The 14,407-nt window shown below is 45.9% G+C and overlaps 1 protein-coding gene across 6 annotated transcripts in view; it reads left to right on the top strand.

Moving 5' to 3' along the window:
* Tnik (TRAF2 and NCK interacting kinase) overlaps window positions 1-14,407 on the top strand; it is a 385,833-nt gene that overhangs the window by 294,840 nt on the left and 76,586 nt on the right. For all 6 annotated transcript variants that reach the window (XM_057756804.1, XM_057756803.1, XM_057756801.1 and 3 more), the window contains exon 12: window positions 2,178-2,382. In XM_057756804.1, coding sequence (XP_057612787.1) covers window positions 2,178-2,382 — 205 coding nt within the window. The remainder of the gene's footprint in view (window positions 1-2,177; window positions 2,383-14,407) is intronic.

The following is a 14,407-nucleotide window of genomic DNA, read 5'->3' as shown; positions in this document are numbered from 1 at the left end:
AAAATTGCGACTTTGGAGAGAGCTAAGTGACATTTCCAGATTAGAGTCGTTCAGCTTCTGTCATCCCTCTTGGAAGCCTTTCAGGTGGCACGGCTCCTGACGTGTGCCTTGGTATTTCACACGGACCACGGCTGGAGGAGGTGATTCTAGAAAATCAAACTGTCCTCCAGAGGTGAATCCTAGTGGGAACATCCCCACCATTCCTGTTGTCCCCTGGAACCCAGCACTCTTTAGTGTCGCTGTCTCCACATTTGGGGGCTTGCTTGGTTTTGAGCCCCATTCCTTCCATCTGTATTTATGGGTACCTGAGACTGGTGTGCTCATGGGGCTGGGGGTTCCCTGTGGTGAAAGTGCTCCAAGGACAGCAGTTCTATGCACCCCACAGACCATGCACTTTAATTGTGGAGAAAATAAACAAGCAGAAATGTCATTGAGAATGACGGGCCCATGCCTTCTGAGGTATCTAGCCCTCGGATTGCAGCGTAAGGAGCAGGTACTTCCTCACTGACAGAGTGTTCTGTTCTGCTGAGGGACCACGCTGCAGAAATAAGCTAGACACAGTGTTTTTCCTCTTCTTCCTTCCTTCGTTCCTTCTTTCCTTCCTGCCTGCCTACCTGCCTGCCTGCCTTCCTCTTTCTCTCCTTTCCTTCCTTTCTCCCTCCCTCCCTCTCTCCATCCCTCCCTCCCTTCCTCCCTGTATGCATGTTGATGTGTGCGGGGAGCATATGCGGCTACATGTGGAGACGATCCTAGCTTGCTGTATCGTTGCTGTAATAAAACACTGACCGAAAGCAACTTGGGGAGGAAAGGGTTAACTCTGCCATGCAGATTGTAGTCCATCATGGAGAGATGTCAAAGCAGAAACCTGGAAGCAAGGACTGAAGCAGAGTCCATGGTGTTGTGACCCACAAGTGGAAACCACTGATCCAATGTGCTGGGTTTAAATAAACCTATGGGAGCCATCCTCCTCCACCGCCCTGATAGATGCCCATGAAAAACCAGAGATCGTAGCTTTCAGTTAGATTGGCCCTGGGACGCCTGAGACCATCAATATTAATGCTTCACTTTATGGTGCCTCTGTCTCTCTCCACACACACATACACACACACACACACACACACACAAATACGCAGACATGCATGTGAGCACACGTACACTTAAACCTACTATGTTAAACATAACCTAGAACTCAGTTTCCTCAAGTACAGTCCTCAGCATACACTTTGTGACGAGAGTCATGCCCTTCAACAGGGGTGTATTGAGACAAGCCCTGGGCAGCATGGACTGCACAAACTTGGCCTGAGGTCCTTTCAACCTTATCTTAAACATTGGTTCTCCCAGTACATTGCATCTTCCCCTGCGCAGCATGACCTCTGCCTATTGGGCCTTGGGATAAGCTGTCAAGGAGGTGCACATGAGGGCATTCGCTCCTGGGAATAGAATAAGACTCCTCTTACTCTATTGCTCTCTCTCTCTCTCTCTCTCTCTCTCTCTCTCTCTCTCTCTCTCCCTCTCTCTCTCTCTCTCTGTTTGTGTGTGTGTGTGTGCGAGTATGTGCCTGCACGTGTTTTGGGTTGCGCTGCATTGTATGTGCATGCATGCATGTGTGCACATGATGCACGTGTCTAGCTGTCAGAGAACACCCTCTGACGTTGGTCTTTCTTTCCATCATCTTGGAGACAGAGTCTCCCATTACAGGCTGCTATGCATATCAGGCTAGCTGGCCTCCAAACCTCTAGAATCCTCCTCTGCCTTGCATCTTCGCAAAGGAAGGCAGTATTACAGACACATGTGCTATCGGACCCAGCTTTTATTGTGGGCTCTGGGAATAATAACTTGGGCTCATGCTGCCATCTCTTTAACCATTGATCCATCTCCATAGCCCCTGATATCTGTATATCTATATATCTTATATGTAGGGATAAGCTTGCCTATGGCTTGGGGCTTGCACACTCATTGGAGTGTTATGAAGCACCTCCTTGCCAAGCGCTGTGGAGAGAGTAGTGTGGACAGTCCTAGAGAAGGATGTGATATTCCTTTAGGGAGAGAGATGCGGTATGTATGGAATAGTCATCTTGAAACGGGAGCAAAGCCTGTTCTCCCGCATCCTCCCCCAGGACCCACAGTTGCGACGACCCTCATCACATGAGCCTTCCGATGTTCTTTCCTCCCCACAGCTCCATTCTGAACCTGCCAGGAGAGTCAACACTGCGGCGAGACTTCCTGAGACTGCAGTTGGCCAACAAGGAGCGCTCAGAGGCCCTGCGGAGGCAGCAGCTGGAGCAACAGCAGCGCGAGAACGAAGAACACAAGCGGCAGCTGCTGGCTGAGCGCCAGAAGCGCATCGAGGAGCAGAAGGAGCAGAGGCGGAGGCTGGAGGAGGTGAGTACCACCAGGGCCACCACGGCCGCCTCGGGCTTGGCACCACCTGGCTGGTGCACATACTTTTTGATCGCATCTTACAAAAAACACTTCCTTCGTTCTCAGAATGGGGCCGTGACTGCCACCCCTCCATCTGTCTACACCTCTTAGTCTTTTCTTGACCATCTTATTAAGACACCATCCCTCTCCTTGCTGGAATGTTCTACTGCTTATCTCTATTGACAGGGCTCTGACCAACTTCAAACATCCTAAATACAAATCAGTCTCTCCATTGGAATGGATATAGGCTTCTTTTCTCCACCTGGCCTTCTCTAGTGCCTAAAATAGCATGTAACATATATTAGACACCTCGGGAAAATTTGAGGAGTGAGTAATTAGCATGCAAATTAGTGAGCCAAGGACTGAGGCGAACGAAACTAACTAAACCACTAACTAACTGCACCACGGTTGGTGGGCAGGTAAGAAAACGCCAAGTAAGTAAAAGCAGACCCTGCGTCTTAATTCTCTTCTGGCACCGGGAGCCGTATTCCTCATGCGTTCTTCCTGCAGCTGGCAGGCAAGAACTGCTTCCAGCAGCCGGTGTTACTGTCGTCTGCACAGGAAGCCTCATCGCTGACCAGGGTCTCTTGGAGGTTCCATGCCACACAAGGGTCTCACCCTTAGTCATTGGGGAAATTGGGAGGCAAATGAGATGGTCCCTAACTGTGGGAGGAGGGTGGTAATGTTAGGGGTCTCCCTATTCAGTCTGCTCCCTGCTCATGGGTTCCCTTGTTTTGCTTTTGAAAATGGCTCACTAGAGAGTGAGAGGGTCGGAGCTGCCTGATCAGATCACATTTAACAACCCGTCACGGTTCAGATTCCCTCATTTACGTCTAGGAGGACTTCAGGGCTTCAGGGTTACTCTCCAGTAAATCCTGGCAACCCTGTCAAGGCCTCGGACATTGTTTTCAGACCTTCAACAACAATAACCCTCTACATGTATGGTGATCTGTTGACTGAGTGACTCCATGCAAGCTCCCCGGCAGGAAAGTGCTTGTGTGTGGAATCCCGCACATCATTTTCTCTTGGGAATTGCTGTTTGTTTTTCCATTTTCCTTCCCCTGTCCATACTATGAGATGTCTGAGGTTTCCACCTTTATTTATCAAGTGACTGAGTGATGGTCTCAGCGATTGGGAAGCGCCGCCCACACAACATTTGACAGGAGACAATGAGGGCTGAATGTGAGCAAATCCGTGAGATATGTATATAAAATGCTGTAACAAAAGCCATTAATCCGTGTGCATGATTTTAAGTGTGTAAAATTAAACAGAAAAGAGATGGAAAACAGAAAGGCCAGTGAGCGAGGAGAGGCAGTAGCTGCAGGGCAAGGCTGCACGCTGGTCTCTCAGATCCCTGTGTCCAGGGTGTTCCCTGAGACAGCTGTGAGGAGAGGCGGTAGCTGCAGGGCAAGGCTGCATGCTGGTCTCTCATATCCCTGTGTCCGGGGTGCTCCCTGAGACAGATATGAACTGGAACCTGAGCTATAATCCCCAGAAGTGAACTTTGAGCCCACTGTCACCAGGGCATAATGTGCTCTCCAATCTGCAAGTAAGTTTCCCGCACTCCTGTAAAAGATCCCCACCCCAGGAAGGGTATAAAGTCCCTGCTTTGGGTATAAAGTCACTGTTTGGCGGTGGTGTATGGAGGCCCTATGGTGGAGTGTAGCCAAGTGTACCTGTAAGGTGTAGAAACGACCTCTGGTTACTCCTGGGGTGCAGACAGAGAGTCTTGGATTCTGGTAGCTGGGCTGAACTCTCACTTCCTGCAAGCTGCCCAGGCAGCTCTTACACTGGCCTCCAGCCAAGGGTCACAGTTTCCTTTAATTTCTCAGACCTCTGGAATACCGTAGACTCTGCTCCTTAGACTTAAGACCTCCTCCTTCTGGGTGGATCAAATCCTCTGCTGAAATGCTTCCCAAGTATCATCTGTCCTCTCCACTACTTAGGCTCCATCTGGTTACTGGTTTGTTCTTGGTTGCAGACCAAAGGCGCTGGCCATATATGTAGCCCTAGAAAATTCACACTATCAGGCTCATAAGCATTTAGAATGTGCAAGATTCTGACCTTGTGGAGAGCAGATGAGGCCTTGTGCATTTTAAAAATGTTTGTGTCTCTGTATGTGTTAATGTTCATATGGATGTTTACATGGGAGTACACATGTTCGTGTGTGCACGTCCTTGTGTGTATATGTATTATAGGTCAGGACAGAACCTCAAGCGGCACTCCTCAGGCTCGGCCCATCATTTTTTCTGGTGATGGGTTTTCTCACTGGTCTGAAACTTGCTGAGGAGGCTAGGCTGACCAGCCAGGAAGCCCCAGGGACCTTCCTGCCTCCACCTGCCTAGTGCTGGCTTTACAAATATGTACCAGGCACCCAGTGTTTTTATGTGGGTTCTGGGGATTGAACTCAGGTCCTCTTTCTTGTAGAGCAAGCACTTTACTCACTGAGCTTGCTCTCCAAACCCAGTTTGTTTGTTGACACCTGAGTTCTCCGCTGTCGGACTCAGGTGCTTAGTCAGTACGTGTAAGCAGAGACTGCTCATTCATTTCCCGGCCACCAGGAACTGAATAATCACACAGAAACTATGTTAATTATAGCATTGTTTGGCCTATTAGCTCAGGCTTCTTATTAACTAACTCTTATATCTTAAGTGAACCCATGTCTATTCATTTATATTTTACCACAAGGCTCGTGGTTTGTTACCTTTTGCTTCTTGAGCTGCCTCATGGCATCTGCCTCCTTCGGCACCTACATGGTGTCTCTATGTCTCTGCCTTCTTTCTCTCTGTATCCTTATTTGGACTTCTCACCTAGCTATATTCTGCCCTGCCATATGCCAAAGCAGCTCCTTTATTAGCCAATGGTAATAAAAACATATTCACAGCATACAGAGGGGAATCCCACATCAAGAATAAACTCTTCCCTGAGGGTAGCTCAAGATGAAATCATGTTTCAAGTTCAGGGACTTGGCTACAGAGTCTGTGTTTCAAGTTGCTATTCTTTATATCCTAGCGCTGTTCTGTATCTCTATGGTATTTTGCTTTCACAGCTGATACTCTCTGAACCATGGCAAAGCGACTGTGTTCAGGAGGTGTCCAGCTTTGAGCTAGGTTCTCCTTCACACACCGGGCCAGAGCTACTGAAAGGCCTCCTTTGTATCCTTCGGCGGCAGTTACAGGAGCCTCTTCCATGGATGTGAATAAGGCACTGTGCCCAGAGGGACCCACCCTGAGGTCCACGGCCCAAATAGAAGGGATCCAGCAGCATGAGGGTGTGAACCCTCTGCTATGTGGTGGGCAGTTTGAACTGGGCTTCTCAGAAGATTCGGGAGCACATGGATTTGGTCTGTTACACTTGCTTTATCTCTGTCCTTTTAAACCTTTCTTTTGCCCTAGATATACCGAACCAACAACCCACAGACAGGTACATGAGGCTGCATGCAGCCCAGAATTGCCATGAACGTGGCCCAACCAACTTACTTAAAACATTATCAATTTTTGTGTGATTTTTTTTTCTGACTCTGTTGTGGTGTTGTTAAGAATAAATTCTGTAGATATGAATGTTGTCTCCTAACGTTAAATGTTATAGCTTAAGAGAAGAAAACAAATTGTGACCTAATGCTTGACTGTAAGTATTGAATCTGAATAAGGACAATCCTTGCCACCAAACAGTCCCCTCCTGTGTCCCTGTCCTTATCTGCCATCCTAACCTGTGATAAACACTTGTGACTCAGGTGACCAGCGCAGGACCTTGGGCTGCATGGGCACATAGAAACTGTGGAATTCTGAAGTTCTGTTTGAGAACTGTAATTGGGAATTATATTCCCAACTCTAGAATAAAGGTCTCCCGGCTGCCTACCTGGTAGGTGTCACGGGAATGGTGGGCTGGAGCTCTCATACTTGGTGACCTCAGATGTCAGTTCCCACCAGGAGTCCCTAAGGGATGCTTTGTAGGCCTTTTGCTTTTGACGTGTGCCTGAGTGGATATGGTTAGGATCTAATCGGTACTGATAATTCTCAGAAGGCCTTTGACTATAGTTGAATGTAGTCATAGATTACTTAGAAAAAAGGCATGGCCTGTGGCTGATTAAATAGTGGTAAGCAGACCAGTTTTGACCGGTGTTGCAGTAAAATATAAAAGTAAGTTCCAGGAGCTTGCTGAAACTCAGCCAAGGTGAGTCAGTTCCTCACTAGTGACAAAGAGGGATCCTCTCCTAGTTTTCTCTGACTCGGTAAGAATTTTATTGCTCAGCTAGAACAATCCCTACCCACGGCACTCTGCACCAGAGTCGAATGGCCTTTGGAGGGGCTGAGACCCTGCTTTGATAACAGACTAATGAGTTTAGATCAGGTCCCTGGGGCTGATTGATCTTGCAAAAGAATTTTGGAATAAGAACAGTGATGTATTTCAACTTGCTAGGAGTATTTTATAACTCCTTTCAATGGGAATATTGTTAAGTCACAGACTGGATCAAGCTAACCCTAGGAGCTGTTGCCATTAGCCCGTCCTCTACCCTGCATCGTGTGAGTGACCAAGCTTGCTGTCCCCATTGAAGTCGTCCTGAAGACAGACCAGGGAAATGGAGACTTAGATGTCAGTGGCCATCAGGGGGACAGATCTCCTCAAAGACACGTCCTGTCTGCACAGAGATTCACCTGATGCTTAGATTTGGAAAAATTTCATATTTCGGTGTTCCCTCATTCTCTGCCAGCCTGTGCTCATGTCTGTTCTTAGTGTTCACTTTCCTGTCAGGATCAGAGCCCAGGTTCACAGAAGCTGTGTGGCTGGAACCCACATCTAGAGGAGACACTAAGACAAGCAGCTGTTCTTATAATCTAGTTTCTACAAAATGCAACAGAACAGCGCTCTCCCCAGTGTAGAGAAGGGAAGCTACATTCCTCTTTAAGAGTCCCTGTATGCTGGACCCTCCTGAAGGCTCAGTAGGAAAATTCCTTGCTTCGAAGCCTAATTACCCAAGCTAGAACCCACAGGGTAAATAAAAAGAACCAGCTCCCACAATGACCTTTGACCCTCACACATGCACCACAGCACAACGACAAACACACACTCACACACTCACTATGTAGGCGTCACTCCCCTTCAGACAATGAAGTAGAAGGCTATTGAGAAGGATGTAGTATTTCAATCAGCAGCATCAACTAAAGGAACCAAATGTGTTGGCCCTCACCTCTCATCTCAGTACTTGGGAGTCAGAGGCAGGGGGATTGCTATGAGTTCAAGGTCAGCCTACAAGGCATTTCAAGACTCTATCTCAAAAGCAAAACACAAACGAATCAGCCCGGGTCCCTCGTGTGCCAAGGCCAGGATACCTGCTTTCCTTCTTACTGGTGTGACTCTGAGTACATTCTTTAGCTTCCCTTTGCCTCAGTTTCCACGCTTCTAACACTCAGGGCAGCGATCGCATCTTATGCAGCTTTTAACCCAGCAGTTCCCAGACACCTCGAGCATATCACCGAGGCGCCAAATTCCGGGGGCAGTAACTGTTGCTGCTCTGAATAAAGCCAGAGGAATTTTCCAGCATTTGCACTTCTTCTTGTACACAGTGAAACCTTGGGTGTACAGAAATAAATATGCCAGAAGGCAAGCACCTTCCCATGCCTTGGAACGCACGCTTGTTACACGCCCACTCAGAATGTGGTGGGAAGGAAAAAGAGTTTGGTAGGCGGGGGGTGAGAATAAACTACACCACTCTGTAGGCCAGAAGGCCAAGTGTAATCCAACTCTGTGGTCTTGGAAAGTTTACTTAACCTTGCGGAACCTCGGCTTCCTTACGTGTATGTTCAGGAAAATCATATTGACTTTGGAGGCTTTACTGTGGGAATTGTGTGACAAACATAGGCATGTCTATGCCTGATGCAAGAAATAGGTAAAGATTGTGTACGAATGTTTTGTGTATTCTAGAACAATGAGAGACCAAGTCACCAAGGATTATTTATTTTATTTTTATAGAGAGTATTTGTTTTTATTCTATTTTCACACAGTGCCTTCCCTGGTCACCCCTTTGTGGTGACCTTTCTCTTTGTGTCACTTGACCTTCTGCCTGCTGTCAGCTTGTCAGTAGGAGCTGACCTGATCCACACAGGGCAGTGTACCTAGGGAGCACCTTGCTTAGTAGGGCCGCTTGCCACCTCGGGAAGTCTGCTTTTGTCAGTGGAACCCATAGGACTTTCTGAAGCTCTGTCCTTTGAAAGATGGTCTCACCTAAATTTCTTTCTGTCATTGTCTTGGTTTTGTATTTGTCGTTCGGATAAAACACCTGACTAAAAAAGCATCTTGGGTGAAATAGAGGCTTGTCTTCATGCTGCAGACTTTCATTGAGGTGAAGTAAAGAAAAGCAGAAACTCAAAGCAGTTGGCCCAATTAAATCTGTAATCAAGAGCAGAAAGAGATAAACACAGCCATGCTGCCTACAGAGTAGGTTGCTTATACTTAGCTACGCTTCTTCACCTCTCCAATCCAGGCCCATCTGCGCAGGGGATGGTGCTGCCCAGAGAGGGCAGTCTCCCCACATCAGCCAACAGACAAGAGAGTCCTCCAGAAGCATGTCAATCTCATCTAGGCAGTCCCTCGCCTGAGGCCTCCAGAAACATGTTAATCTCATCTAGGCAGTCCCTCGGCTGAGGCCCCTTCTCAGGTGATCTCTAAGTTGCAGCAAGTTGACGTTTAAAACTAACCACCATGATCGTTAAGTGTAATCCTTTCCTTACTACTGTCGAGTGGTTATTTGAAGGTTTGGCCAAGATCTAAGCAAGAGCCACAAGAGAGAGATCTTGTCAGGTCTGAGCAATAAGCTTCGGGCATTAGAGACACAGAACCTTAGTGGTTATTTTGAAGGTGGGTGTGGTCAGCTTTGCTGTCAGTCTCCACCCTGCCATTTTCTGCCTTAGTCATCTTGAGCAAACTCTGATTTTTTTTCTTCATTAGCTTACTAATTTACAAAATTGGATAATAATCATTTGTGGCATCGAGTTAATCCAAAAAAGTATTTATAACAGTATCTGGTGATCTCAGAGCATGGTGGCATGCACTCTAACAGTATCTGGTGATCTCTGGGCATGTTGGCATGTACCACAACAGTATCTGGTGGTCTCTGGGCATGGAGGCATGTGCAATAAAAGTATCTGATGATCTCAGGGCATGGTGGCAAGTGCCATAACAGTATCTGGTGATCTCAGGGCATGGTGACATGTGCCATAACAGTATCTGGTGATCGCAGGGCATGGTGGCATATGCCTGTAATTCAGCACTTAGCAGAAAGAAGCAGAATTATTAACGGTAATATAGTATACATAGTTGAGGCCAGTCTGGGCTAAACAAGACCATGTCTCAAAAAACAAGCAAGGAAGGGGAGGGTGCCCCACTACTCAGTGAGTCCCCAGAGAGCTCAATTTTGAAGCAGAAGGTCTGACTTTGTGTGCAGCTCCTCTGAGTCCTGTGGGGGGAAGATTTAAAATCCTATGCTGAGGTTAGAGATGCTTGTGACATGTGACCTTTCTTTTCACAAACCCCTTCCTGGATTTCCAAGAATGCAGAGAACGGCCTAGTATCCGGTACCTACAGCATCTCATGTTACAAAACAAGATTAGAGTCGGACAGGTGTATCTAGCGTGCCTTTGTTACACGCATGCAGATTTAGTAACAAAAGCTGCCTGAACAGCCATCAAGGGCACAGGCCTGACCTCCATTATCCCCGGTCTTCTTGCAGCCTCTTTTGTTATGGCTAGTCCATGTGTCTTGGATTTCACAGTTTTCTTGGTTACGCCTTGCCTTGGGTAGATGTACAACAGAAAGGTTTCATTGGCACATTTGTTCGCATGCCATTGAAATGAGAATGTTTTCATTACTACTGGTTTTCTTCAGTGAGCAGCCTGAGTAGATACCACCTGGACAATGATCTCAGCCAACTGTTCTTTAAAAGCAAAACTCGATCTGACAGCATTCCTCAGATGGACTTGCTCGCTGCCTCCTCACAAACCCGTGGCAGTGGCAGCACATTCCTGTTTTAACAGCTCCTAAGATTGGAAAATGTATCTTGTTAATGATTCAGTCCTTGTGATATTGCTACATCTAAATACATTCTACCAAATACCTAAAATGCCTTCAACATCTCCTTTCTACAGGGGATCTCATTGAGCACCTTTGGTGTCAGCACAGACAGCCTGGGATGGCCCTCTCTGTGAATGCAGCATCCACAAACTCATTCACAATGCACTTGTTTCCATAGCAATCGGTCCCAGGGTCTCTCACTAGGGCTTTGGAATGTCAGGGCGGGAATGGAAGAGTTTTCTCTGCACTTGACAGTTATGCTGAACTCCAGAGCCTTATGTATTAGGGGTGACCACTACGCCATTCTGGTTCCTCTGTGTGGTCCCTGGGGAAGACCTAATACCTGTTCCTGGGGAAACCGAGGTCTGGGAGATAACAAGGAGCTCACATGAATAATCGCATTGACTACCATTCATAGCAGAGACAGGATTAGATTTCTTCATTAAGCTTGCTCAAGGCAAAAATCAGCCTAGACATTCTTTTCCCACTTTGTTCATAAAAGAGCAGCTTGCATGTGTATACTCGGGGAGCTTAGCCATGGGCTGTCTGCTGATCCAAAAAACACCCTTCAGCAGAGACAAGGTTTTCTTCTGGCCATGGATTGGATCAAATGTAGAAAAGAAGGGATGAGTTCTTTCTAGCCTGTCCAGTCTTTTCCCCGTGCTCTCTGGTCATTGTTTCTCTGAAAAGGGGGAAAGGTTAGGGTCAAGACAGGAAAGAGAAAGCTGGAAAAAACACAAGATATCTTTTACTTGGTGTACATGCATGTGTCACGACTAGGCAGAGTGTATACCCTGGCTATCCACTTACCAAGGTCCAGACTCGGGTAAGATGCTGATCTGGGTGCTGTGGTTGCCTTATCTGTGCAATGGAGTTTTGGGTGTATCTGTCTCAAAAGGAGAGGAAATTTTATGAGTTAATAAGATAAGAGCCTTAGAAATGTACGTGATACCACAAGAGGTACAAAGATCACAGAACTTTGATCCTATTATTTGGCATTGTTATTCATTTCATTCTTTTTATTACACTGTTGCATTATAAAATCAGAGGTGCCTGGCCACATCATCATTCTTGTGCCCTACCTGTAAAAAAAGAAGGAGAAGGAGAAGAAGGAAGAAGAAGAAGAAGAAGAAGAAGAAGAAGAAGAAGAAGAAGAAGAAGAAGAAGAAGAAGAAGAAGAAGAAGAAGAAGAGAAAAAAAAAAGAAAATAATGCTTGGCACTCCATCTGTAATTGTAAGGCATAATGCCCTGATTTTAATGATCTTTCCCAAACTGCACCTTGGGCCAATGCTGTGCAGACACAGAATCTCCAGATATGTGTCAATGCCTTCCTCACAAGTACGGCTCCTGGGAAGCTTGAGGTGAACAGTTCCCGTTAAAGTAAGGAGCATATGTGGTATATGGCCAGCACAAAGGACTACAGTGGCCCTTTTGTTGGAAGCACCTTTGATCACAGAGCCCCTGAGCTGAGGGGATGGTTTGAGACACTTCCTGAGGAGAAGGATGTCATCCCACAGCAACTGCTTCCCAGTCCTTCAGAGGTCAACCAGATCTGTCACAGTCTCAATGGGTCCCTCTCACCACTGGAACTTTCCAAGGGCAGTCCAACATTATGCATATCTCTTTCATTCCGAATCTTTGTTTTTACTTTGTAATACAGCACAGTCTTGCTCAGATGTGTGGGGCTACTGCATTAAAAGTTTAGGTGATGGTATCTAACTCAACATATAACACTGACTAATCCATTACATGTTTATAGAGAACATATTTCTGACCCAGTTTTTTAAAATTTTTTTAATGATTTTATTGAGCTATACATTTTTTTCTACTCCCCTCCCTCCCTCTTCCACTTTACCTTCTCCCATGGTCACCATACTCCCAATTTACTCAGGAGATCTTGTCTTTTTCTACTTCCCACTTAGATTAGAGCCATGTATGTCTCTCTTAGGGTCCTCATTGTTGTCTAGGTTCTCTGGGATTGTGAATCATAGGCTGTTTTTCTTTGCTTTATAGACAACACACTTATGAGTGAGTGAGTACATATGATATTTGTCTTTCTGGGTCTGAGTTGCCTCACTCAATGTGATGTTTTCTAGCTCCATCCATTTTCTTGCAAAATTCAAGATGTCATTATTTTTTCTGCTGTGTAGTACTCCATTGTGTAAATGTACCACATTTTCCTTAGCCATTCTTCAGTCGAGGGGCATTTAGGTTGTTTCCAGGTTCTGGCTATGACAAACAAAGTTACTATGAACATAGTTGAGCACATGTCCTTGTGGCACGATTGAGCATCCTTTGGGTATATACCGCAAAGTGGTATTGCTGGGTCTTGAGGAAGGTTGTTTCCTAATTTTCTGAGAAATTGCCACACTGACTCCAAAGGGACTGTATCTGTTTGTACGCCCACCAGCAATGGAGGAGTGTTCCCTTTACCCCACATCCTCTCCAGCATACGTTGTCATCAGTGTTTTTGACCTTGGTTATTCTTACAGGTGTAAGATGGAATCTCAGAGTTGTTTTGATTTGCATTTCTCTGATGACTAAGAATGTTGAACATTTCCTTAAGTGTCTTTTAACCATTTTAGAGTCCTCTGTTGAGAGTTCTCTATTTAGGTCCGTATCCCATTTTTTTTTTTACTGGATTATTTGTTCTTTTGATGACCAATTTCTTGAGTTCTTTGTATATTTTGGAGATCAGTCCTCTGTCTGATGTGAGGTTGGTGAAGGTCTTTTCCTGATCTGTAGGCTATCGTTTTGTCTTGTTTACCATGTCCTTTGCTTTACAGAAGCTTCTCAGTTTTAGGAGGTCCCATTTATTAACTGTTTCTCTCAGTGTCTATGCTGCTGGGGTTCTATTTGAGAAGTGTTTTCCTATGCCAATGCGTTCAAGTGTACTTCCCACTTTCTCTTCTGTGAGCTTCAGTGTGGTTGGCTTTCTGTTGAGGTCTTTGATCCTTCTGGACTTGAGTTTTGTGCATGGTGATAGATATGGCTGACCCAGTATTCCATCTTCAAGTTTTATCTCTCCTCTCTAACCCACTACATTAATGTTACAATTAGGAAACATTCTCAAATATGGATGTTTCCCTGGGTTCATATAATGGGAAATCTGGCATGTTGAAAAGATGTACATAAAATCAAGATTTGCTTGTTGCCTAATATTTGTTATCTTTCTCTATAACTTTTCCTCATTCTAAAAAGAGAACCCAGTGTAGCTTATGACTGACATAGAAAATATAATACATGAGAAAATAAGCTAAAGAGGAACATAAGCTTGAAGAGAAGGGTGAGTTGGAAGCAGAACCTCGGCTGGTTCATCAACTGCTTACGTCACAACACTCAGTGAGCACAGCTGGCAGATGTGGCCATCAGTGTGGCTCTGAGCATCCTAGCACCTAATAAACGCAACAAAGATCCTGCTACTCATGAGAGAGGAGAGGGTGTGTTCTGTGATGGACATACCCAGGAATGACTATGTATACCCACACCTGTGGGAAGTCTGTTTGAGGGTGGCGGTGACAGCCTCTGGAAGGAATACAAAGGCTGGCAGCTTTAATACTTCTTCACTGAAACTGACTAACCAGCTTATTTGAAAACAACATCCACTTAGGAACATCCTAAATGGACCAGCAGACAGAGGATCAGAAAACAGCATCCACCTAGGAACATCCTAAATGGACCAGCAAGAGAAGGACTAGAACATCCTATGATGGCTAGCCTTCCTTGTTAGCTTGACTGGGTTTCACATCACCTCCAGGCATGCCCAAGGATTTCTCCAGACAGGTTTAGCTAAGGATGGTGACCCATCTGCTGAACTGAGTGTACAGTCTAGATTAATAAGAAGGAAGGAGAAGACAAGCTGAGCATCGCTTTCGTCTTTGCTTCCTGACTCAATGGGACCAGCTGGCTCACCTTCCT

This window comes from Chionomys nivalis, chromosome 24 (genome assembly GCF_950005125.1).
Source record: "Chionomys nivalis chromosome 24, mChiNiv1.1, whole genome shotgun sequence".
Taxonomy (NCBI): domain Eukaryota; kingdom Metazoa; phylum Chordata; class Mammalia; order Rodentia; family Cricetidae; genus Chionomys; species Chionomys nivalis.
The sequence above is the reverse complement of the archived record's forward strand: the minus strand, read 5'-3'. Positions and strand labels throughout refer to the sequence as shown.